Source organism: Corvus moneduloides, chromosome 13 (assembly GCF_009650955.1).
Source record: "Corvus moneduloides isolate bCorMon1 chromosome 13, bCorMon1.pri, whole genome shotgun sequence".
Taxonomy (NCBI): domain Eukaryota; kingdom Metazoa; phylum Chordata; class Aves; order Passeriformes; family Corvidae; genus Corvus; species Corvus moneduloides.
This window is the reverse complement of record NC_045488.1, coordinates 20,450,210-20,476,245: the sequence shown is the minus strand read 5'-3', so window position 1 is coordinate 20,476,245 and position 26,036 is coordinate 20,450,210. Positions and strand designations below refer to the sequence as shown.

At 56.1% G+C, this 26,036-nt stretch overlaps 1 protein-coding gene across 3 annotated transcripts in view; it reads right to left on the bottom strand.

Moving 5' to 3' along the window:
* Positions 1 to 1,568: 1,568 nt before the first annotated feature.
* ZNF609 (zinc finger protein 609) overlaps positions 1,569 to 26,036 on the bottom strand; it is a 64,916-nt gene continuing 40,448 nt past the window's right edge. For 2 of the 3 annotated variants that reach the window (XM_032123382.1, XM_032123383.1), the window contains exons 3-10: positions 16,409 to 16,634; positions 8,661 to 8,748; positions 5,946 to 8,301; positions 5,129 to 5,495; positions 4,794 to 4,969; positions 4,081 to 4,297; positions 3,889 to 3,958; positions 1,569 to 3,729 (exon numbers count right to left, since the gene is read on the bottom strand). In XM_032123382.1, the coding sequence (XP_031979273.1) occupies positions 3,723 to 3,729; positions 3,889 to 3,958; positions 4,081 to 4,297; positions 4,794 to 4,969; positions 5,129 to 5,495; positions 5,946 to 8,301; positions 8,661 to 8,748; positions 16,409 to 16,634 (3,507 nt within the window). In that variant the 3' untranslated portion in view covers positions 1,569 to 3,722. Of the gene's footprint in view, positions 3,730 to 3,879; positions 3,959 to 4,080; positions 4,298 to 4,793; positions 4,970 to 5,128; positions 5,496 to 5,945; positions 8,302 to 8,660; positions 8,749 to 16,408; positions 16,635 to 26,036 lie in introns of all 3 variants that reach the window. The other variant, XM_032123385.1, reaches the window with a different exon arrangement.

Sequence of the window (26,036 nt, the reverse complement as noted above, 5' to 3'; positions counted from 1 at the left end):
CACACCTGGGGCTGCTTATTTGGGAGGAGCAGTTTCCTGAGCTGCACGGTGATGGTTGCAATGGTCCAAAGAGCCAAGAAAAGCTCCTGCCTTTACCCTCTGACCCGGGATGGGGCCGGAGCAACCCCAAGCCCTCACCTCTGCTCTTGTTCACCTTCCCACAGGGATGAGCTCGAGGCTCGAGATGCCACCAGTGGCTGTATCCAAAGGGCTGTGTGGGGGCAGGTGCTGGGATGCTCTCCCCATCCAGGAGCTTCTCTGGGAAGGGGCCATGGTGCCAGCAGTCGGTCGTAGCTCAGCCCAGCCCTGTCCCATGCCGGAGAAGGAGGTGCCCTGTCCCTGTGCTGTGGCACTGTATCCTGGCTGGCTCTGTCTGACAGGCCCCAGGGAAGGGGGATGTGCCCCAGGGCCGTGCCCGCGGCTCTTCCTGGCCTGGCTCCTTGTTGTGGGATTGCTCCTGTTGTGCTCTCGCTCTTCGATGAGGATTCTGTTGGAAGCTGGACCTGAGTCATTCCATATCCACCATGGCCAGTGTTTGGTTTGGGAGAGGTGGGGCTGGGATATGAATGTGTGTGAATAAATCATCTTAAAATTTGGGTCTCTTTTGCCCTCCTTCCCCTCCATGAAACCAAGGGGCCGAAAGGAGCTCTGCTCCCTCCAGCAGGGTATTAGACCCTACATCAGTTTAAAATCAAGTGGGCTGTCCCCTGAAAGAGGAGCCCTCGGGAATGGGTGTTCCCTGGCTAAAACTGCTGAGTGCTGCTTCTGGCTTGAGAAGGGCGCAGTTTCATCCCTCCTTGTAGCTGGAGCTGCCCCGGCTCTGGCCCGGGACTGGCCGGTGCCTCCTGGGCATCTCTGCATGTGCTGGCAGCCTGCTGCCACCCCATGGTGCTCCAGGCTGGCACATCGCACCTGAGGGGATGGGAACCACTTTGCTCCTTCTCACTGGTAAAATTGACTGCAAAAGTGCAGGATTCTGGTCACAGGAGCTGGGGTGAGGCTGATCCGAGCTCTTTATTGTGCTGGAGATGCGGGGCTGTGCCACTGCATCTGCTTCTCTGACAGTCCCAAATCCTCTCCTGCCCTGCCTCAAGTAAAGGTGGGCAAATGTGGATTTCTCAGATCACCAAATGCATTCCGAAACACCCTCTGGAAAATCTGGAAGGTGCCTCTGACGTCCCTGGGTGCTGCCTCCCACACGGATCACCTCCGTGGCAAAGCTGGAGGAACCAAGCCCTGCCCTGTGACCGCCCTGTGCGCCCAGTACCTCCTCTGCCCTGGGGCCGTGGTGTAGGGCAGGGCCTTGGTGCCCAGGGGTTCAAGCCTGGGGGGTTCTGCCAGGTCTGAGTTCAGCTGCAGGCCCCGCCAGAGCCCTAAGTGCTGGGGCAGAGCTGGATCCAGGGGCGCAGGGCAAAAGCCTTGGATCAGTGAGCACCAGGAGCCTTCTCAGATGCCCAAGATGGGGGAACCCCCCCTCCCACCCCCAAAAGTCACTGGCCACAGTTTTTGGGGATAAAGGACCAGACTTGGGGGAACAGGAAGAAAAAGCCACCCTCACAGGTTTGTGATTGTCTCTTAAAAAGATTTATTCTCCCTCCTTGCCCAAATGTACAAAGGCAAGAAGAGTACAGTTTGTATATATATATATTTATATATATATATATAAAAAAACAAGGAACTTGGTAATAATGTACACTTTACAGAAGGGCAGAGTCAGGAAGACTGAAATGAAACCCAACACAGCAACGCCAATGGAAACGAGCTATAAACACCAACGGTCTGACACCGGGGCTGGGGGGTGGCCCCGTGGGCAACAAGTGGCCCAGAGAACCCAGGAAATGTCAAACCTCAAACCTATTCTGCATCAACTGTTGTTTCATTTAACACCTAAAGGGAGACTCAACTGGGACCCAACTGGGAAGGTGGGGAGCAGCCCCCCGACCCCCTCCGACTGCCAGCAAAGCCTGTGGCACCCCCCAACACCCCCAGGCACTTCCTCTGCGCCGCTGGAGCCGCTGTGGGCCCCGGCCGTGCTGGGAGCCAGGCTGTGCCGGGCCGGCCGAGGCTGGAGGTAGGAGCAGCCAGGGGGACGCTCCTCCACGGGTGGGATGTGGGGCTCTCCAAAGCACTCCGGCCCCGCCAGTCCCCAGCCCCGTGGCTGCACGTGGCTCTGTGACGGGTGCGGGGTGGGTCCGTCACCCACCCTGTCCCTGCGGAGTGTGCCGGGCCACGCGGCCCCATCTCCTTCCAAAGACAACGAAGAGTGGCAGAAAAGTGAGTCAAACAACAAGAGCAGGCCGGGGCCACCATGCTGCCAGCACCTGAACTGGGGCTGAGAGCAGCCAGTGCCTCCTTTCCAACTGGGTACAGTGGGATGGGGAAGAAACGGGGAAAGAAAACAAAACCCAAAACAACAGCTTTCAAACAATTGCTTTTTACAGTATGTACAGAGCCCAGCGGGCAGAGCATCCCCGTACAGCGGCCCTCGGGGCCGGGTGCGACACGGACACACACAACCGAGACCGATGGCCCCCATGTCCCCCGGCTGGGCAGCGGGAGAGGCGGGGGCAGCAGGGGCGGCCCGGCCGCTGCGGGGCCGAGGTAGAGTGTCGGCCTGGGCAGAGAGAGCCGCTCTGGGGCGGGGGCAGAGGACCAGAAAGCCCCTGTCCTCGGAGCTGGGGAGCAGCCAGGAGTGGGGACCATCTTCCTCCAGGACCTGGTGCCCCCAGCCCTGGCACGAGGCTGGAGCGGGGACCAGCATGGCCCCACATGCCTCTGGCAGAACCTAAGTGTGCTTGTTCCTCACTGCGCCCTGCCTGCGGCCTGGGGAAGCCGCCCTAAAAGCAAAAGGTGGATGAAAAGGGGAGCCACAGCCCCCCCCCCACAGCAGGATGTGTTGCCCCAGGGTTTCAGGGGCACTTGCCATGGTAGTGGGGCAGAGGAGAGGCTGGGATTTGCAGAGTTGCAGCTCAGAAACCAAAGCAAAAGCCACGGGCAGGTCTGGACCATGCACGGCCTGGGGGGCCCTGGCAGCCTGTGCCCTGCTGCCCCCAGCCCCACAGAGCCCCAGCCCCCATGGGCAGAGGCTGCTTTGCCAAAGCCAAGAGCTTCCCCACCCCCACTCTGGCCATCGACCATGTGTTGGCAGATCAGGCACAGAGTTGTGGGTGCTGTGGGGTGCAGGACCAGATGAGGGACTGGGAGAGCCCCACAGCTGCCTCCAGCCAGGCTGCCACCCACCCGCCCAGCTTGCACCAGCCCCCCGACACCTGCCGAGGCTCCGTGAGCCAGTCCTTGCTTCCTTTCCTGAGACTGTGGCCACACAGCAGGCTCAGCCCCGTGTTCCAAGTCCCCGCCTGCCCCCAGTCCTGTTGTGAAGCAGCAGCTCACAGAGACACGGCAGGGTCCCAAATTCATCGAGAAACCTCAGTGCTTCTGTTTCCTCTTCATATGCACCAGGCAGGTGAGTCGCCTCCAACCTGAGCGCTGGTGCCCAGTAGAATAAATATATCCGCAGGTACCAGCTCATCCACTCACCAGAGAGGGGTGTGGTGGGGAGTCAGTGTGTGTCCGACGGGGGAGAAGACAGAGTCTGCCTCGGATCACGGCAGGAACGTCAAGCAGTACAAATTAACACCATTCAACTGATGTCTAAAGGAGTCTCCAGCGCTTCCCCATGTGAGCCAGTCACACGTCTTGTACAGCCCAGGAATCCTGGCGTGTCACATCCTGCCACGACCCAAGGGCAAGTCAGCTCCCGCGAGCCCCGAGGCCACGGGCAAACCCTAAACCCTCGAGGGCACCCGTGAGCACCCGGCCCAGCCACCTGCGGCCCAGCCCAGCCGCCCACGCGGAGGTGCGGCGGGAGCAGAGCCTTACCGTTCTCACCTCCGGGGAGGTGGGTATAGGGAGGGAGTGGAGCCTTGCTGGCTGGCAACGATGGCTGTGGAGGAGAGACCTGGGGGGGAGAAGAGGTGTCAGGAGCTGGCAGACAGGGCCGGGCACCTCGCCGGGGACAGTGTGAGGGTCCCACAGCCCAAGGGCAGGTGCAGCTCCCCCCCAGCCCAGCCCCGCTCTCACCTGTTGCATAGGGCAGGTTGTACTGTGCTGGCAGCAGCGAGTACCCGAGGTGGTGGTGGTGGTGATGCGTGGAGAGCAGGCGCTGGGAGGGCGACGTGCGGGGCCGGTCGCCGCTCCTCTCCCCCGCGCCGGCTCCCCCGACGCTGCTGCAGCTCCCGCTGCCCCCCACCACCCCACAGCCGCCGCGGTCCCGCTCCTGAGACGTCTTCTCGCTTATCTGGAGAGGGGAAAGCAGACACATGCTGAGGGACATGACCAGCTACCCCGGGGCACACACCGGGATATTCCCTCTGCCTTTGCCCAAAAGGCTCCCATGATACTGATGGGAAGTGGTGGGACAGCCAAGAGCCTGTGGAGAACACAGGGCCGGTTTGAGGACAACTCTTTCCTCACTGTGTCCAAGCTCTGTCTCCCAGCTCAGCCCAGGAGGAGCCATGGGATGGAGACAGCCCCCACATCCCACCTGCCAGCTCCAGGGCTGAGGACAAGTGTCACCTGGTTGCTGCAGGGCCTGGAGAAGCCCCAGTGCTGGGGCACAGGTTTGGCTGGTCCATCCCAAAGGCTTTGTAATGTTGGGATACTCCACAGCTGCAGGTCCCCCACAGCAGCAGAAATAGCAAAACCACACGGCAAGCGGAGCTGCTCCCACCTCATTACAGGATGCAGGGACTATCCCACAGAGCTGGGCAAAGCCAGCACCCTCTGATCCTCACCGTGGGTGATTTGCTCTTGTAGTGGCTGGCGTGCTGCTGCAGGATGTCCAGGGCCTTGGACTCCGAGCTGGATTTACAGCTCACACTGGGGCTGGCTCGGGACTTGTCGCTGTCATCGCTGCCGGATGCCTTGCTCCCGTACGGAGAGAAGGAATAGCTGGAGGGTAGGTATGACCCTGGGGGGAGAAGAGCAGTCAGGGCACCAGGAGTGTTCGGGCAGCACAGTGGGAGCATGGGGCTCTGTATGTGTGTGAGAGGATGTCCCACAGCCATCCCCCACCCTGGGAGCAGGGACAGCCGGGAACAGACACCCCTTGAAGGGCCTGGCTCCCTACCTGGGTAATTCTGCATCATGACGGTGGGCATGGCGCGGTAGCTGGGGTGGTTGGGGTCGTACGACTGGCTGTAGGAGTAGCCGTGCATGTAGGGGATGTAGGACTGATGCTGCGTGAGGGGTGAGGACACGGGGACGTGGACACTGGGCCTGGGGTCCTTCCCCACCATGCGAGCCTCCTCAGTGGGGGTCAGCTTGCACTCGGAGCTGGTGCTCTCCTTCCCGTCCTCCTTGGACGAGGCTTCTTTGCTTCGACTTCTTTCTTCCTTCAACTTTCGGTCCCTCTCCTCTTTCCACCGCTCATCCTCCGTCTTGATGTCTGAGTACTTTGCCGGGTACACGTAGGTCCACATCCGCGGCTCAGCTTCCTGCAAGAACAGCCAACCATCAGAACAGCTGCCTCGCCCTGGCCCTGCCTGTTCCAAAACCAGCCTGCGTTTGGAGGAGATTGGTGAACCCCACTCCCCAGGGCTCTCCTTGGCCCATCCATGGGTTTTGTTTCCTCAGCCCATCCATGGCCTCCACTTCCTGCAAGAACAGCCAACCACCAGAGCAGATGCCTCCCCACAGCCCCATCTGTCCCAAGCTGGGTTTGGAGGAGACCAGCAAACACCACCCCCCTACCCTGGACTCTTCCCTAGCTCATCCATGGCCTCACAGCCCCACCCTTTTTCTGGTCCCAAGGGAATCCCATGGAGTGCCACCACAAGCAGAGGACAACACGTGTTCTCCGAGGTGATGGCCCCAGCAAAGCCCGGTGAGCAGCTTCCTGCAGGAGCAAACTCATGGCTGGGCTGGCAGACAGGGCAGGGCATTACCTGTCTGTACCAGAGAACAGGGTCCACCTCCGCTTGCCGGCCACACTCGGAGCCAGGCTTCATCTCAGCCGTCTCCTTCCCGAGGTGACCAGCCTCACTCAGCTTCACCTTGAGCCCCTCGGCAACCTGGCTGCTGGACAGCTTGGACGAGTCTTCCAGCTTGGGGATGATGACGGATTTGGCCATATCAGGACCTCCCTGCTCCTTGGGCTTGCTCAGCCCTGACTTGACGAGGTCCGTGAGGCTCGGGGCTTTGGTCAGCGTTGGGGGCATGGGTGGCTTCTGCTTCCATTCCTCTTTGAGAGCCGCCTCCCTCTCTTTCAAGCCCAGCTCCACCTTCTTCTCCAGCCCTCGCTGCTGCTGCTGCTCCAGGCTCTGCCGCTGCTTCTGCTGTTCCTCGTACTGCTGGCGGTAGGCAGGGTTGGTGCTCAGCAGGTGAGCATGGTAGCCCTGCTCATTGTAGCCATAGGGCGGCACGTAGGCGTACTGGTTGTAGTAGAGGGACTGCATGTACATGTTGGGGCGCTGCTGGATGACTGAGGGCTGCTGGCTGGAGCCACTGCCGAGCTCTGCCTTCTTCTCTTCACAGCCTTCACTCTTCACCTTCGCCTCCGGGTTCTCCTGCTCCTCGTCCTTCTTCAGCTTCAAGGCCTGTGTCTCGGCTGCAGACTGCCCGCCAGGGTTCAGGGGTCCTGGGCTGGCCTGGGGGTAGCCAGGGGAATAGTAGGTTTCAAAGCCTTGGTAGTAGGGAGACTCTTTGCTCTGCGGTTGTGGTGGGAAAAGAGCTTTTTTGGCGCCTTCCTTGACCAGCTGCTCCGGATCCTTTGCCTTCACGCTCTCCAGCTTGCCCTCCCCATCCTCCCCAGCGTCGGAGATGTCCGAGTAAGCCGGGCTGTTGGTTTTCACCGAGCTGGCCTCTGCCCCGTTCTGGGTGACAACGTGCAGTGGGGTCAGGGGCTGGGCTGGGTTGGTGCTCTCCAACCTGCTGGCCCCGCCGATGGAGGGACTGGGTGCGTTGTCGGTGAAGCTGTAAATTTTATCCGCCTCGGCCTTGATGCTGGCGAGCCGGCTCTGGTGGGGGTCGGATGAACCGTTCAGCAGCCCCTCGCCTTTCATTCCCAGCTCGCTGGATTCCCCCCGGAAAGGGCTCTTACCTTCCTCTGCTCTGCAGGCTTTGCCGGGAGTCAAAGGGTTTTCCACCTCTTTGGGCTCTTTCTTCTTCTTGTCTTTCTTCTTCTTCTCCTTGGAAGGGGTGAGGGCAGGGTTGACGGCGAAGGGCTCTCCCATCACCGTTGGCTTAGGCTGGATGGGTTTGAGCTGGGGGCTGTTGGGCATGGTCTGGACCACGGTTGTGGTGAGGCCAGCGGAGGAGCCGGGGCTGGCTGTGGTGAGCGTGGCAGTCTGGAAGGTGTAAATCGGCTGCGGGGGAATGGCCGGTGCAATGGGTCTGGCGGACTTCAAGCTTTTGGAAGGGATCTTCTCCTGTTTAGCACCAGAGGCCTTCTTTGACTTGTCCTTATCAATGCATCGCTTCTCCAGAGAATCAAAGTCATCGTTACTCGTCTCATCGGCCACCGAGGGACCATCCTCAGAGCCATCATTGGACAGAGCACCTGGGTCTGTGTCCCCTTCCCCACCTACCTTCTTCTTGCAGGGGACCTTGGTGCTGAACTTGCTGGATGGGGAGGGGCTGTGGGGCTCCATCAAACGCACCTTGGGGGTGGCCGAGCGAGCGGGTGAGAGGGAGCCCTTCTGTGTCCCGGCGGCACCGTTGCAGCTCCCGACGTCAGCATGCAGGGAGGGCTCCTCGCCATACTCACTGTCCACATCTGCCTCCAGCTTGCTGTCATCATCCGTGTGTGCGTGGGCCTGGTGGTACTTCAGCCCATTGATATGCTTGTACTTCTTGTTACAGTTGGGGTGGGGACAGTCGATGAGGATGGGAGAAGGGCAGTTGCGCTCCAGGACAGCCGGCTCCACCTTGACCGCGGCAGGCGGCACCGTGGCCGAGCCCATTGAGTTTGTGCGGATGCGTTTACTGCCCTTGGAGTCCTCTGAGCTGGAGTTCAGCTCCATGTCAGAGAGGGGTTTGCTCTTCCGCTTGGTGACGGAGGAGGGACTGGCCTTCACGTCCTCGGCGGTGCCACCAGGCGGGGTGCGGTGGTCCGAGGAGTTCTGGCTGCCCCGGCGCCCCTTGCTGTTGGCTCCCGCCCGGGTCTTGCTGCTGCTGCTGGCCCCCTTGCTGTCCGAGGCAGCGGCCGTCTCGTTCACCGGCGTGTTGCTGTTGGGGCGCATGCGCTTGCCCCTGCCCCGGCCATTGCGCATCTCCAGGTCACTGGTGGGAGAGTCACAGAACCTGCAGGGAGGAGGACACAGAGGTCTCAACAGAGAGATGGCTGTGCTGTCCCCAAGGCACAGTGAGGATCCCCTTACTCCCCTCACTACCGATCCCATAGACTTCTCCCCCCACTGACCGATAAAGAGGAACCAGAGCGGTCCCCGGGATGTGCTAAACCATCTCCAGCCCCCAGGACAAGGGACGTGTGACTGCAGGGGCAGAGAGTGACAGGAGCAGTTGGGTCGGGCAAGGAGGAGATTCCAACCCCTGTGGCAGCCCCGTGGGCACATGGCAGAGAGTCCTGGGTGCCGTGGGGGCCGTACAGGACTGGATTTGCCCTCGTGCTGGGAGCCCACCAGAGGCCCCCGCCCGCTTACCGGGGAGGTGCCCAGTCATGCTGCGTGCAGTCCAGCAGCGTCCCCACGTACGTCTTGTTCCTCCAGGTGACGTTGACCACCAGCATCCCTGCAAGGCAAGGGGAAAGGGCCAGGTGTGATCCCACGGTGCCAGGAACCTGCCCCTCGAGACAGGCAGGAGGAAGAGCTTAGCTCTAGGGCTGAAGGAGGGTGGACAAGGGGTCTTGGGCTCTCAGAAAAGGTGAGACATGAGGCTCAGGGCTGGAGGGGCACCAAGATGGGAGCTGGAAACTCCCAGCTCATCCCTTTCCTTGGCATGTCTCACCTGCCCCCTCCTCCTCTTCCCTATTTTCATGGGATGTTAAAACCCAGTGACACCCAAAGGGCGGGGGGGACCTGAAGATCCACATTGGTTCCATGTGTGCTTAGGTAGGGTAGGGAAGGTGGTCTCCAGGGAGGAAGAGCTGGGAAGCCCCTGGGGGAAATGCAGAAAGCCCCCAGCAAGGCTGTGGAACCCAAAGCAGAGCTGCACACCCCCCAGCAGGGCTACGAACCAGCATGGCCATGAACCTCATGACCCTCTGGAGAAGGCTGCTATTGCCACTAGATGGCAAGCTGAGCCCAGCATTCCTGTTCAGGCGACTGTCCCTGGCAGGAAAACCCAATCCTGGTGGAATAACCCTCGTTGCCCTGCGCCACTTTGCTCCAGCACCTCCAGGGACATCCCTCTGTCCTGTATTTCCATCTGGAGAACCATCCATGGGGCCACATCCTCCCATCATGGAGCAAAGCCACTGGGTATTCAGAAAACCTTGGAGTTTCAGCTTTTCCACACTAACTCAGAAGAGGAACTTCCTGGCTCACACCCATGCCAAGGCCAAGGACTCTCAGCACCTCTTTTGGGAGGCAGAGGGGTCTTCCACAACATTGTGGTGTCTCCTCCCTGCCTCTAATTTCCACACAACTGGAGCAGAGTCTGCTGTGCCAGGCACATTTATCCCAGCAAGGTAAAACTCAGGAAATAAGAAACGCATTTGCAGGGGTTGATGAGCGCAGTGAGATATACGGCCCCTGGAGATGGATGGAGCCAAGGGAGCCTGGAGCAGCTGTGCCTGAAGCATGTTTATAAATCTCAGCCCCCATCCCCGGTTGTGCTGTGCCAGCAGCCAGCTGCAGGCTTCGGCATGGATAATACGTGGAGCCGAGGCCCGACACGTGGGGCTCCTTCAGAAAGAGAAATGAAATGCAGATCTTCTCTTTCTCCTTTCCCTCCTGGAAAATGTCAGGAGCAGGTCATGGGAAGACATGGTGCCAGCACACGGCCAAGAGCCACAACCAGCTCATCCCAGTGAGCAAGAGACGCTGGGTTCTGCCTTCAGAGAAAGGTGATGGGGACCTGCCTTAACAAAGACATGGCCAGGATGTGATGATAGAGATAACCTGAGGGAGAAACCAACTGCTGGGAGCCCACAGCCTCACACATGGAAAGATCGATGGGAACAGGGGGATGCTGGTTCCCGGCATCCCAAAGAGGGCACATGGAGTGCGGCCTTCTGTTCTTCCTAATGCAGCAGCTGTTGGCAGGCAGGAGCCTGTCCCCCTTTCCTTAAAACCCAAGGAAGCTCCTGGCTGCATCCTGCACCCCAACCCAGCCCCACCATTCCCAGGACACCTCTGGGGAGCTGCTGTGGGATGCTCCCAGGAGCTGCCCAAGGACCTGGGAGCCACTGAGAGACAAGCAGCACTAACCCAGCCCCCACCCCTCCCAGTCCCTCTGCTCTCCCCACCTTTGAAGCCAGAGAAGACCACGTGTGCTGCTGGAAGTTAATTGCACGACAAACCACTGGAGTCTTGTGCATCCTGGGGCCAGCGTGTGATATTAGAAAGGAGGTGCTGGCATTTTTCCTCCCTACCACCACAGTCACAAGAGAGATGAAAGAGGAAGGGGCAAAAGCGAGCCGGCACCATCCCTCCTTCCCTGTTGGAACGTCAGCCCTCCAACACACACCAGCCTATATTTAACCCGCTGCAACCAATCATACCAAATCCCCTCCTAATCCTCCAACAATAACCCAGGGCGATTTAAACCCCGGGATAGATCCTAAGCAGCTTTTTTCACCCGCTGCGTCCCCCTCCCACGGCAGGATGATGAGCAGGCACAGGCATGACAAGGGCGGCAGGGAGGAGGCAATGCCCTTGCATCTCCAAGAACGGAGATGCTCTTGAACAGAAGGAATCCCACTTGGGTAACTCCCATCCCACCTGGTTTCATGGGAAGGTGACATCTTTGAAGCTCTTAAGGAATCAATACCACCCAAATCTGGGTGCAAACCACTCAGCATCCTGGTCACCAAGTGCTCACATCAGAGTCATAGCCTGGCTGGAAAAATTAAGGACTGGTGATGGTGCCAAGTTGCCACTCAGGAAGGCAATGTTTGAGAAAATCCTGGGACTATGTGGGATGGAGGACAACACTGCTGTGGGCGCCAGGAGCCGTTGTATTGGGGCACGTCCCCCCTTTTCAAAGATGAATCCCCCAAGCCCAACCAAGAACATCTCCATGAATTCCTCCTCCACCTGCATCACTTCCAGGCCGCCCTGACTTTGGGATGCCCCTTCTTCCAATAATTTCTTCCCCAGCTGCATCATCTTTGAGATGACCTCTGTCATTTCCCCTCCAGCTGCATCACTTTCAGGATGCTCCAGCTTTTCCATAAACCCTGCCCACATGCAGAGATCCTGCCTGACCTGTAGTGCCCAGGCTTTGGGACACAACACCCAAAGCTGTTCATGGCCACCATGCTCCTGCCAGGAGACAGGGGACACCATGGGGCTGGGGATGGCCAGCACAATTGTCACCTCACCCAGTGAGGAGAAATCACTCACCCTGGGAAAATTAATTTAATTTATTGCAAATCAAATCAGAGTAGGGTAATGAGAAATAAAACCAAATCTTAAAACGCTTTCCTCTGGCTTCTTCCCAGGCTCAACTTCACTCAACTTCATCTCTGCCCCCAAACAGCACAGGGGGATGGGGAACAGGGGCTGCTTTTTCTCCCCTTCCTAAATACATTATCCCAGAGGTGCTGCCCTCATTGCTGATAGGCTCAGCCTTGGCTGACCTGGTCCAACATGGGGGAAGTTTCTGGTGTCTCCTCACAGAGAAGTCCCCTCTATCAAACCCTGCCAGGCAACATGAACACAGTTTGCCCAGCAGAGCCAGAGGGAGACAGGATCATCCCATCATCCCATGCAGGAATGCATGCTCAGATGGTGCATGACTGTCCCCAGCCATCCAGCTGCTACCCAGGGACTGCAGCACACAGAGGGATCACTGCCCTGGACTCCAGGAGAGAAAACTTTGGCCTCTTCAGAGACCTGTTTTGACAGGGTGCCATGGGATAGAGCCCTGGAGGGCAATGGGACCCAAGGAAGCCGGCTGATGTTCAAGGATCATCTCTGAATTCAGGAGCAATGCATGCCAACAAAGAGAAGTCAGGCAGAAATGCCAGGAAGCCTGATGGATTAACAACGAACTCCTGGAGAAACTCACACAAAGGAAGCCTGCAGTCGGGGTAGCCCACAGCTGAGGGGCTCAATGACTTGTTTGCCTTGATCTTCATCAGCAAGTGCTCCAGCCACACCACCTGAGATGCCGGAGGCAAAGACAGGGACTGGGAGAAGGAAGAACCACCTGTAGGAGAACTTCAAGGTGCATAAGTCCATGAGACCTGATGAGATGCATTCAAGGGTCCCACGGGAACTGGCAGAGGAAGTCTCTATGCCACTATCCATTATATTTGAGAAGTCTTTGCTCTCACCCTCCCATCTTCTCCATTCTGTCCCCATCTATTCCATTTCCCTCCTGCTCCAAGCAAGGACATGTCCATGCTGGCATCTGCCAACCCTGGGCATGCTCGTGCTCCATCATACCCTCACGAGAAGTTTGCAAAAGGACAATCCAAATGTCTGGAGTACAGAAATCTGAGCCACGGGTAACCTGCCACTAACGTCCCAGCAAGGAGCTGGAGGAAGGGATGTGCAGTGTGCTGATGTTTTCCAGGTGCTGCCACACCATGATCCTCATTGCTCAGAGGGTTTGTGTTTCTTTTGCTGCGATCAGCACTGGTGTGGCATCATGGGGAGGTGAGAAGGTGACATGGTCCAAGCCAGGTGACAGCAGCTTCACCAAGGGGGATGGAGGAGACCTGTCAGCTCATGAGGCAGCAAAGAGAGCGATGCTTCCTGGTGTGATCAGATCAGTTAATAGTTCCTGTAGACCAGAATCACAGATAGCCACACTAGGGGAGCTGCCACGACAGCTGCTCCCCACCAGAAGAGTCCTGATAAAACACACCCCTGTGCAAGCCAGACTCAGCAAAGGGACGGTGTCACCAGCACAGCCACAGGAGAGCATGAACAGCGTCCACCACCGGCGAGAGCAGACCTTGGGCCAACACTGACCTGAAATGGTGGAGGAGAAAGTGGACCAAAAGCCCTGAGCCAGACGGTTGGTAGTGGGAGCCCTCTGGGATGCCTTTGGCAGGGATCATGGACTCATGGCAGGTTTTCTAGTGGGGGATGAGGACAAAGTTGGTGTTTAGGGCAGGAAGGACATCATCAGGTTCCTTGGAGCTTCATGCTCCCATCTCAGATGGACTTGTCCTTGTCCAACTTATCCTTCCAAGCATTGCCAGGCTTTGGCTTTAGAAGCTTTTCTCCATGATTTTGCAGCCCCACACGGAGTGGAGGAGGCTGGCTTCACGGAGACCTTAGAGTCTTTTCCAGTGCCTAAAGCGGAGCTAAAGGAAGGCTGGAGAGGGACTTTTTGCAAGGCCAAGAATTGACAAACCAAAGGGTAATGGCTTTAAGCTGAAAGAGGGGAGATTTAGATTGGATGGAAAAAAATTCCTCCCTGTCTGGGTAATGAGGCCCTGGCACAAGTTTCCCAGAGAAGCTCTGGATGCCCCATCCCTAGAAGTGTTCAGGGCTAGGTTGGATGGGACTTGGAGCAACCTGACCTAGTGGAAGGTGTCCCCACCCATGTCAGGGGGTGAAATGAATTGGGATTTAAGGTCCCTTCCAAACCAAACCACTCCTCAGTTCTGTGATTCTAAACTTGCAGGCCAAGAGCTGCTCTGCTGCCCTGGGGTCCTTCCAAACAGTCCAATGAAGCTGCTACATCCCAAGGAGCAAGGGGAGAGATGGATCACTCTGGGTGAGGTGCTGAGATCCCTCTGGAGATCTTGAGGAATGTCTCCAGATGCTGGAAGCACCACATCTGGCTTTGCAGACATGCCCTTGGTGTAGCTTTCTCCTCTGCATCCTTTGGGCAAGGGGTGATGCTCACTGCATCCCTGAACATTTCACAAGCTCCAGCTTCCAACAGCCAGATCCAGCACTGCCCTTGACTCCATCTTTGACAATGGGAAGGCAGGGGAGAGATGCCAGGCAAAAAACAGGGATGGTTCCCCTCTGCCTTTTCACTCAAGGACGAGAGATGGCGTGTGACTGGAGCCAAGGCACGCAGCAGACCAGAAGTGACCAAAGGCAACATCAGGGCTCGCCTTGTGCAGGGCTGGATGTGAAATCCTTGCTCCCAACGGTGGCAACCATCAGCAGCTGGCAGAGAAGGATCTCTGCACGAGTTCACTGAATTACCACAGACTAAAAATATCCGGGCTGTGGGAAGTCACAGGACGCTTCCAAGGCACACTCCGAAATGGTGGCTGCGGAAGCGAGGGGTAATGCGGACAGACAGGCAGACGGGCACGGAGCCCCACGGTGGGGTGAGGAGCAGGAGAAAAGGGAAGGGAGAACAGCAATCGCTCCCACGGCAAGGCCTCTCAACCAGGAACTGGCAGGGAGGGATGTTTTTGTGCTCCCTGCCTCAGGGATGATCAGTTCGTCCATCCTGGCATGGCCACCGTGACCCTCTCCTGATTTCCACCCAAAACCAGCATACAAGGTCCAAGCTCTCATCAGCTTTGCCACTGCCTGTGGGGATTTTCAGGGAACTCTGCAGCTCCAGGGCTTTTGGGTTGAGGGAAGTCACACCAGGAGAGCAGGCTGATGGGGCTGGGGAGATGGGGCAGCCCCACAAGTGGAGGGTGCCAGTACTCCTCTGTACTGCTATGTGTCCCAAAACCCAGCCCAGCTGTGCCTCAGTTTCCCCAGCTGAAGGTGTTATATCCTATAAAGTGACCAGGCTCTTGGAGACACCGATCATGCAGTGCTGGGGAGGTGGTAGATCAGTGCAGACCTTCCACAGGTTTCTTTGGAGCAGATCCACCCTGCAGATCCCCAGGTTTCTTTGGAGCAGATCCACCCTGCAGATCCCCTGGCCCTGGGATGAGCATAGCAGAGCTCCTGAACGCAAAGCTCCTGCTTTGTGTTTCCTTCTCACAGATTTTACAACGTGTGACATCCTTCTGCCTTGGAGCAGCAGAGAAAACACACTTACAGCTCCCAGATGCCTCAATCAGGGTGAATTTTTTCCATATGGAATGGACAGTAAAGCAGAGGGCAGAGGAGTGTGGAGGTCCCATCCCAAGCTAGACATCCCAGTCTTCCCCAGCATGGTCCATCCACTGCTCTCTTCCCAAACATCTCAGGTGCTGTTTCTCAATATGCTCTTTCCAAGGGGAACAACTTCAGGGCTCACATCGGGGGCCACTGCAGCACTCGGTTGGTCCTGTGCCAACCATGGTTTCAAAACCAGTTTCCCAGCAGGAAGAGAGAAAAGGCAAACTGGGCCCACCCCCACCTTCCCAAAGCATGGGACAAGAAGAGAACCTCACTGGAAGCAGCTCATGGGAATGGAGATTTCAGCTCAGCTTCCATCGTAGATAATAAAGAGTCTCAGTAAGGAGTGGTTGGGATAAAGGCCAACAGCTTCATTCTCCGCGGGGAACAGCAACAGAAGAGTGGGAGCAGATGTCCAAGAGGAGCACGTGGATACCTAGCTGAGATGACCCACCAACCAGCCTCCACCGCCGCTGCTCTCTCACCTTTGTGCTTCTGGACTGTTTCTGCTTCCAGACACAAATACAAGGAGCTCACCCCGTGTCTCCCAAGGCAGAAACCTCCAGCATCCTACTGAGGCTAGAGGGAAGGCCAAGTTCCAGCGCTCGCCATGGGCCGCTGAGCCACCTATTCATCCCTGCGTTCCTTGGCAGAGCCCCAAGAGCAACGAAAACCCATCAAAGGACCTGGGAAAGCAAACCAAGCTGTGCACGGATGAGATGAGCTCCAGCGGAAAAGAAAGATTGGATTGGCTTGGCAAGAGAGCCGAGAAGCTGATCTCCCGCCGAGTCGATTTTGAGAGCTCTGCTGGGGTTTTTTAATCCAGCAGATTTCTGCTGCCTCCCAGGGTTTGAGCGTTTTTGTGACAGACCTGCGGGTTGCCAAGCAAAAATGAAGTCAACTCTGTCGAATTCCCATGCCGGCTGGCACGGCCTTTCCCCTGGCACCTCCGGAACAAGTCAGCTCTTGTCGAAGGGCAGAGAAACGGCAGCTTAGATTTTCGCCCGCTGTCTGGGCAAAGGGGGAACGCAACACGTGGGGCTGACGCAAGTATGGGCCCGTTACTCCCTTTGCTGGACGGATTACGGGCTGCTCCCACACGGCTCCTCTGTCCTGACCACCCAGCTGGTGGCAGGAAAGCCCACGATGTGCCAAAGAACGACACAGCAGGGACATGGGAAGGAAGGGACTGCCATAACTCCCTTGTGATGCTGTCAGAGAGCGAGAAGCTCTGTGACACTCACCGTCCTCTGTCTCCTGCCAGACGATGCCCTCCAGGTTCACGCTGGTCCCAGGCTCGCAGGGGCCCAGGCACTCGGGCTCGGTGGCCAGGGCCACGTCGCAGGTGTTCACCCCCACGGAGCGGGTGCGTACCATGATCTGCTCACACGGCGACGAGATGTCATTGTTGACGACGGGGACAAGGAGGTGCAAGGGCAACACTGCAGGCGTAGAGACGGGAGATTCCATCTGTGGGGAAGAAGAGACATGTGGTCAGGGTCAGGAATACTGTCAGGAACACAGAAGGGAGAACAAGTATCAACAGACATTTACGTTCCTGGAGAACCTCAAGCTCAGGGCTGCCACCTTCAGTTCACATCCCACACCTCAGCAGAGGACAAGGACCTTGCAGGGCTCCCCCACGCTGGCATTCCCGTGCCCATGTAACCCCAGGGAGCTCTGCAGTCACAGAGATCACACCCAGAAGTCCTAGTGCAGAAGATATCTGTGCTCCTGCTTGAAAGAGCCTGTGCCAAGTTCCTTCCCTGACGGCTTCTGTAATCATCCCTGGTGAGGATGCCTCTTGGCTATGGCTCAGATGTTAATGCAGTCAATGACTTTGAACCCGATGGCTCACTAGAAGAGCTTCAGCTCAACCGGCAGGACAGGACAAATGAGTAGCAGACTCCCTCCAGCACCCATGAAAACCTTCTCCTTCCAGATCTACCCTATGACCACCTGAAGACACAGGCACCTGGATCATATCCCTCTTCCCTATGCAAGTATCTGCTTCAGAGCCTGATCCAGGCATTGTGCTCTCTTTGCACATGGAAACCAGATCCCACAGCCAGAGCCGGGCTTGGAAAGCCAACAAGCCAATTTGCCAAGTGGAAGCCCGGCCAAGCCACCCTGCTGCTGAGAAGCCAAGGTCTTTGGCCGCTCTGCCACGCAAGCAGATTACAGCAGTGTCAGGAGGAGGATGGCTGACAGGCTGATTCTGCGGCTGTCCAAGGCAAGGGCAGGGTGGAGACCTTCCCGTCCTTCGGGGTTCATCAGCCAAGCCAGCCACAGCCAGCCACCCCCGCGCCTTGGCTTGCGAGGACCTGCAGCAGCTCTGGAGCAAGCCGCTCCTCCTTCAGCTCAGACCTCCCCTCTTCACCTTTTGGGATCTTTAGACACTGGGCTACCTCAGAAGAGAAGCAGACTGAGGAAACTCACCACATCAGCAGCAAGTGCTGACCTGGGTTCCAGTTTCAAGCAGGCGAAGATTCCTCTAGAGCATCCATCCAGTGCTACTCCCAGACCCTCTAAATCTCTGCTGAGGGAAAACATGATAGATCTGGAGAGCCCAAGTTTGTGGTTACCAAGTGTGGACATGGGCACCAGCCCATGATCACTTCCAGCCTTGCTGCTGACTCCCATCCTGGTCCTGACCAGCTGCCAAATTCACCTGCTCCCTCTCTTGCTCACACATCTCCATCCTTAAAGCAAGGGAAACAACTCCAGCAGAACCTTGCATGTCCAACCTCCCTGGCCCCACCCAGTAGGGTGCCCACAACCACAGCAAGTGCCTGGAGAACCCCACCTCCCCACCACCTCCTGACCCACAGATCCTCTCCACATCCCTGGTGACACAAATCTCTAGGCAGAGGAGCAGAGAGGAGGGTATCACATCCTGGCTCTGATAGGGCAGGTGGATTTGCTCTTCCGGCAGAACACAAAGCTCTTTCTGTCTGCAGTCCTCTCCTTGCCCTCCATCCATCCTCTCTCTAGACAGCTCATCAGAGCAACATGCAGACCACTCGGCACTAAAGATGGCCTGGAGGTCTTGAACAACAGTGGCTGGACCCCACAGTCCCCTCTCCAGCAGCACAGCTTGTGATCCACAACTACCTCCAATCTCCCAGCAACAGGACCAGCTCTCCCCCAGGAGCCCATCTCCAGACCACCCACCTCCGAGGCTGCCCCATGGCCAGTGGCCCAACTGTATCCCATGGGTTTCAAGACGGGTGGTTTGGGCATAAAATCACCCCAGAAGGCTGCCAGAGGAGCTTCTATAAGACTCCCACAGGAAAATCACCCCCCCGGAACACAGCAACCTCATCAGCAGATCCAAGGCCAGATGCTCCAAGGAAGCGTGAGGCTCCTTTGAAGGGGCTCCTCAATGCCACATTCTGCAAACCACAAGTCAGTGTCCAGCAAAGGAAGAGCCAGGGAGGAACCAGGCAGGGCAGGGCTGCCTGGCTTGGGTGGGCAGCAGAACAGCTCAGGGGGTGGCAGGGATCACTCGCCCCCATTGCCTGGGGACTGGTGGCTGCCTGTGCACGTTGGGGACCTGCGGGTTCTGAGACCGTTCAGCTTCCTTCCACTCTGCAACAGAAACCACAGCGCAGCACAGGAGCGTTTAATTACAGTTCCAGCTCTGCTAATTATCGCCCGGTCACATTCGTAATCTGCATTATGCCACAGTGCATAATAAGCAGCTCGCTGAGATCTCTCTAATAAGCAAGGCGGCTTGATGGGATTTCATATCTCACCCTGCTCTGGAACAAACAGCCTCTTTCAGCAGCCGTGGGGAGACAAGGCGGCTCTCCTGCTCCCTTGCCCAAAGCTCCAGAACAAAATAAAAAGGCCCAGGATGCTTCTTCAGGGGTGAGGGCAGGAACAGAGGTTCCCCACTGGGACAAAACCAAAAAAAGCTGAAAGCCATGCTGGAGGAAAAGACATATGGATCAATGCCTGAAATTCACCTCCCCCTCTATGTGTGCCTTATCTCCCGGTGCCATGATCTTCTCACCCTCCTGCTTTCTGAGCAAGGTCAGGAGATGCAGGATGGCTGGGAGAGCCCTACATACCATGGGGCAGCTCTGCTGGCCACTCTTCCCCTCAGAGGGAGAAAGGGAGCCCAGGCCGATGCTGGCCTGGGGATGGTGGGCAGCACTCACACCCCCCAGCAGTGGGTTTCTCATAGCCTTCGGGGCTGTGCTAGCTGAGATCCCCAGCTCCAAAAGCGAGCCCTGCACCTTCTGGCCACCCCCCATACCACTTTTGGGCCCTAAATCCCCTTTGCAGAAATAAAATTTATTTCTCTTTCCATGCTGGGTAGGCTCTAAGATTAAATACCAGCTACACTGCTGGAGGAACCTGGTGTGTCTCCAGCCACCCCTGTGGGAGTTACATGGGGTGAAGCTTCCCCGTGCCGGCACTGGCCGTCCGTGGCCGCCCGCCGCTGCCTCCCGTAATGAAAGCCCTTTGTGTTCCTGGCGGAGGTTTTCCCATCACGAGGAACGTGCTCTCACCACCGCCGAGGACAGAAGTGGAACGGAGCCAAGCCTGGGCGGCAGCGGCCAGCACAAGCTCTGCTCGATGGGGGAAAAGCAAATCCACTGAGAGTCCAGGGTGATGCCAATGGCGCCGGCGGATGCCAGGCTCCAGGGGATAATTAAAACCTACCCCCTCCTTGTAGCCCCCCTGGAAGGTGGGATGGGGTCCCACATGAAGGGAAGCACAGCAGTGGGTGCTGCCGTGGGGAGACGCACACAAAGGAGCTCCTGCCATCTTAGCAGCACTGGTTCCTTAGCATCAACCGCCCTCAAGGGGACATCACAGCAGCAGCTATTAGTGAGAGAATGAGAAGAGGGCAAACCAGAAATAAAAACACCCCACTGATTTTAATGCCACTCTGTGGACCATTCAGACCACCCATCTGTATTTATGAGAATTTTGGTTTGTCCCAAATAATCTAAGTCAGGCAAGAAAAGCACATTTTGGAGCGATGAAAGCCAAAAGCAATGCCAAAACCCCTGAGAAGAGCAACCAGCAGAGGTGTCTGTGGTGCATCTCCAAGGGCAGAGAGGGTGTGAAGGTGTAGGGCACCCCCAGGAGCTGCACCCCATCTGTCTGCAGGGCTCAGGGTGAGACCACCGAAGCATCCGAGATGGTTCTAGGCTCCAGTGTACCCCCATATGAAGAAGCTATGCAGCACGTCGACCGCTTTTCTCACCTACAAGGTCCTTCCACTCCTGCAGACACAGAGACAAGAAAAGCCAAGACGGAGCCTCGCTACTGGTCACAAACTCATGACTGTGTGTGTCAGGAGACAGAAAGTGGACCAAAACTGCTCTATTACAGGAGCGTTGCTCAAGGCTGCAGTGAACACGTCCCACGTCACCAACCAGCTCAGCCCAACCTTTGGGAGCTTTGATGTTCTCACTCCTGTCCTGGTCTGCCACCACATCCCCCACAGCTTTGCTTTTTCAGAGTAGGAGCTGGGAACATTAGCTTGCAGCTCCTCAGAGAGAGATCCCCAGGGAGTAGCTCCATCCAGCTGACAAGCACCCTTGGTGGGCATCTCTAGACCCCAAAACTGCAGCACCCACAGTGTCTCTTCCCCTCCGCTGACGTCAGCAGGGATTTCAGAGTCTTCTCCAACCTGACCCCCAAAGCTGGGTATGCAGAGCCTGAAGACAAAAATCCCTTTGATGGCTCTGGTGCCCACAATGCCTACAATTCCATCATAAATCCACCCGAAAGCAGAGCTCCCAGACACATCCCCCAGCAACATCATCCCAACACACTGGAGGTACTCAACGTCAGGCCATGTGCAGCAGGCTACAGAAGACCCCCTCCCCAAACAGTGCAGGTGCCACTCAACACTGACTGTTTGCTGGCTGGATTTCTCCAGCAACAAAGCAGCCAACAAGAGTTTCCAACAAACACCCACATGCAGGGAAATAATGGTGGCACAAGCATCAGGCCCAAGGATGGAGCCAGGAGTGTGGTCTGGGGCACTGATCCCATTGCTGCTGCCCACTGCTCTTCCCTCTTGCTATAGCAGGAGGTTGAGGTTGCTGACACCAAGCCGTGAAAAAAGGATTCTGTTCTAGATGAAAGTCTTCCTTCCCTGGATAAACACAAGCTCAAATAAACAAAGCCAGTTATTTCTACAGACCAAGGGAAGGCTTGGGGAATATATTGGGTTCCTTAGTTGGCAAATCTGAGCCCACAGGGCAACAGGGCAGCTGCTCCAAGAAAAAAGGATTGACGTTTGCGACAGCCCCCCCTACCAAGAAGCAGTAAACACCACAAGGAAGGATTAATGCTTCCATGTGCTTCCGCATGTGCAGAATGGAGTGGGCTTGGCATCGCACTCCCAGAGTTCACCCCACAGAGAAGACAAGCGAGCGTGGGACCTCCTGGCCAGCACCACCATCAAAGAGCCAGGCAACTGGGATGGGACATAAGGATTCTTAAGGAGCAGAGGTCCCAAATTCCCAGCTCCAGGGCTATTAGCATCCTCCTAAAAACAAGCCAGGAGAGGCCAATTCCCCACCACTCTCCTTCACAACTTGTTCCCAGTGCTCCTCACCCTCTGCTCTCACCCCTCAGATTTGGGATTCACGGCATCTCCCGGTTGCGGGGCTGTCGATGCCAAGGTGTAATGGGAATGCTCTACCAACAAAAGGTGCCTCGGTGACCTCTCCTGCCCATGCCAAGCACCTGTGCTCCAGCTCTGAGATCCAGGAGGGGGTTTGCCTCCATCCATGCAAACACCTTCCCTGGCCAGCAAGTCCCTGCAGAATGGCCAGAGGAGATGGTGGCCAAAAGAATGGCACAATGCAGCAATGGCACAAAGCTGGGGTTGGCAGCACATTCCCAACTCAGATTCATCTTTATCTGGGCACTTGGGGTGGACCTGGCTGAGGAAGTCTGTTCTGGCCGCAGGTGAGTGGGCCACAGGAATCAAAGCCCGGAAGAGGATTTCTGCATAAAGCTCACAACCCCACCACCAGCACCACCAAAACCAGACCTGGCCACAGTTAATGGGAATATCGGGATGAGACATCCCACCCAGTGATGCTGGAGGTACAACCTCCCACCGTGCCAGTGATGGGGGACTGATCCAAACACCCAGGTGATGCAGACAGCCGGATGCTATCAACCTCAGCCATGCTGCTGGAGAAATGCAAATACAACCCAGCATGACCTACGACGAGCTGCTTTCTCTCTGCAGAGGAGAGGGGAATAAAATCCCTGCTTGAACACAGCCGGTCTTATCTCAGTGCTTGCAGCGTTTTGAGATCAAGAGGAGGCAGACACCGCAGAGGCAGCCTTGCATATTACCGTGTCTTCAATAAAGCCAGGAATAGTATCCAAGGCAGACGTGCTGGCACCAAGTCACCTGCTCCAACCACTTACAAGACTATCAGATCTGCTCTTGGAAGGGAAAAAAAGGTGTCTCCAGCAGAAGAGAGGTAGTGAAGAGCAGTGTTGAAAGGGGACAGGTGACATGAGTGAGAGACATGGGAAAGAAATCCAGGCTGGGACCTCTGTGAATCGGTCCCACGACATGTCATTGGGTCTCTGCTCAGCCACCATCAACCACTGATATCCCACAGATTGGCAGTGGGTCTCCTCATTTATTGAATTAAAATGCAAAGCAGCTCAGTTGGTGGGGAAAAGGGGGAAGATCCCACGTGGAAAAGCACTGGAGATGCATCTGGGTCATGGGAGAGCAGAGATGGTTGGAAACACAGAGCCTGACCACGGACGGCTACAAGCATCCTTCACAATGACCAACCCAGCCTCCGGCCCCGTCTTCAGCACCACTGCTGCCATGGTCACCAGTCACCCTCACCCCTGGCAGCGCTGCCTGAGCAGGAAAGCTCTGATGACAGCAAGTGACTTCCCACTGGGAACCCAGGTCTCCCATTAAGCCCCACAACCTGCACCCACCCTTGTGCCAACACCATTGCAGATGTGTGGCTGGCATCTCACTTTGCTGCTTCCTGCGTCTCCATCCTCCAGCATCCCCTGCACTGCTGACACCAGCCACGTGTCCTGCAAGCCACGTTTCTACGTGGAAGAGCCACTGTGAGGGAAAGCCTTGCTTTTACTTCTTTTCTTTCCACCAAAACAACCAGGAAGCTGCACCCAAGGATCTGAGCAGTGCTCAGCTGCTGCCATTAACACCAGCACTCGCTGACCAGCACATTCAAGCAAGCAAAGGAGAACATAAAAGGTTTCACGAGCGCCTCAGCGCATCAATCTCCCAGAAGGAGGACATAAATCCACGAGACCTTTCACAAGCCACTGGCAGCTCCAGCCACTGTTAAAAGCCGTCTGATAACCACCAGCTCCACAAACCTGGGCAAATGACTCTGAGGTTAAAACGGCCAAGCTAGAGACATCCCTAAAAGCTGAATCTGCAAGGCAGGCAAGAGAAATCACAGGAAAAAGCAGCATTTTTGTGGCAAGTGGCTTTAATCTGCCTACAGGGTCTGCCTTGTGCTACACAGCACCCTGGCCGGGATCCTGAGCACCAAGCACAGGCCCCACCACCCAAGGAGGGATGAAGAACATATTGCAGAGCTTGGCATCTCCATTGCAACAGATCAAGAGATCAGCCTGAAAGAGGTGGAAAAACAGGCTCCTGGAGACAGCAAGAACACAAAAGTTACCAACAAACCTTGGCCAGGATCACCAACCAAGGACTGCAAGCCAAAGCTGACACTTGGTAGGTCAGCGCTGAGCACAAGAAGCTGGCACAGCAGCTCAGCTCTCTGTTAGGGAATGGCACGGCTCCACCTGCCTCAACCTTTCCTTCAATTTTTCTTTTTTTTTCCTTCATTTTTTCCCTCTACCTCAGTCTCACAAATCTAAACCTCTAAACCTTCAAAACATGGACACTGTAGCTGCTGGGCCTCCAGCAATTCATGCCAGGGCACGGCCACACGCACACCCCCCCCCCCCAACAGAAACTCAGAGCATTAATAATTCAATCACTTTTAATTAATGCTTTTCTAGGCATGAAGTCCTTACCTTTGGAAAGCCGCAGTACATAGAAGTCAATCAGAGGGGAGACAGCTTGGGATTTACAAACCATTTCAGTACAAAATTGGATTCTTGTAAATGTAGAAGGGAGAAGATGGATCCCAGCCTTGAAGTAAAAATGAGCTAGGCTCAGACCTGTCTCATCTAGGATGGGCTCCTCTGCTTGCTTGGTGCACAGTACAGGGACCAGCTTTGTCCACATCTATCCCAACATCCAGTGCCCACTTCCAGGTGAGAATGGACAAAGCCACCACAACCACTCTGTCATTGTGGACCCACGGTGGACAACACAGCCACGTGCATGGATGTGGTTTCATGACACCACCAAGAAACCAACTTTTACACTTGTAAAGCACAAGAGATGATGTGGTAAAGGCCCTGGTGTTTTCAGAGCAGAACTGAGAAAGAAGAGATAGAGTGGGGGTTAAAGATGGGTTTCGTTTGGGGGGGGTTTTGATCAACCAAGCTGTGAATGTGGTGTGGGGACAGCTGGACCTTCCACAACAGCCAAAGCTGTGGCATTGGGTTGTGCCTGAAAGGCCTCAAATGGGGCCAAAAGCAAGTGTCGCTCACATTCAGAGTCACTGTGCAAGAAACCTGGGAGAATACGGACTAACAGACATACATAAAACAAGCACCACCCCAGGTGATCCTTTCAGTGACCTAGAGGGGATCATCTCCAAGCTGCCATCTTAACATCCCAGAATGGTTTGGGTTGGAAGGGACCTTAAAGCTTATCTCATTCCACCCCCCTGCCATGGGCACAGACACCTTTCACTAGTCCATTCATGACAGAAAAGGACACAAAAGACAAACCGAAGGAAGTTCAGAGAAGAGGCACAAAAATAACAAGGCTGAGGGGATTGGTTTGGAAGAGGAGATTAGAAGAGCTAAATATGGATAGCTTGGTTCAGTGACAGCTATGTGGGGACACAGCCGTAATCTACAAACACATGGGGGATGAAAACATCAAAGGAGAGAGAGGAATTACTCAGAGGATGATACAGAGGAGCAAGGAGAAAATGGGATGAATCAAGGATAGGAACGTTTAAGACAGACATTGGCCACAGCTTTCTGGCAGGGAAATTGTTCCTAAGTACACCAGTATTTTCCAAGTGAGAAAATCCTTCACCCTTCCATTGCTCTGCTCCTTTCCTCTTTTTTTCCTACAACACTCCATTAATACCATACAACATACATCACTCCCCACAGCACCCCCTAAGTGCTGCTGACACCCCAGATCCACCCCATGCCAGGCTCTGAATTGCCAACAAGCCACAATCAAGGTTTTCCCAACACATGGCAGCAGTCCTTCTCCTTTGAGAGAGCCAACATCCAGCAGTTTTGGAACTGCCCAAGTTCAGATTAGATTTGCCAGGTTTTGGCAGGGTTTTACTTAAATTTTGGCAGGGTTATCTTTTCTTGATGTTCTTCCACACTGCAGCCATGATAACAAGCATCTCTGATGAGAGAGCAGCTCCAGCTCTATGGTCCTCCTCCATGGCTGGACCATGAGATCCATGGCCAAGCAGATAAGAAAAAAAAATCCTTCTCTTCTCCCATCCATCTCCCAACAAATGGCAGCGGCAAGATGGAGAGTTTTTTAAGCAGTTCTCCTGCACAAGAAGCCATCTGCCCACAGTTACAAACAGTATTTGATCCTGGAGGTCTTGTGGATTGTGGACAAGAAGCCAAGCCATGTGCTCAGGGCTCACACCTGCAAAATTTGTTTGGGGAAGGGGTGGGAGGGAAGGAGGCAACGCTCCATCCCTGAAAAGCAGGGTGCACCTCCTGAGGCACCCACACAGCTCCTGGAGG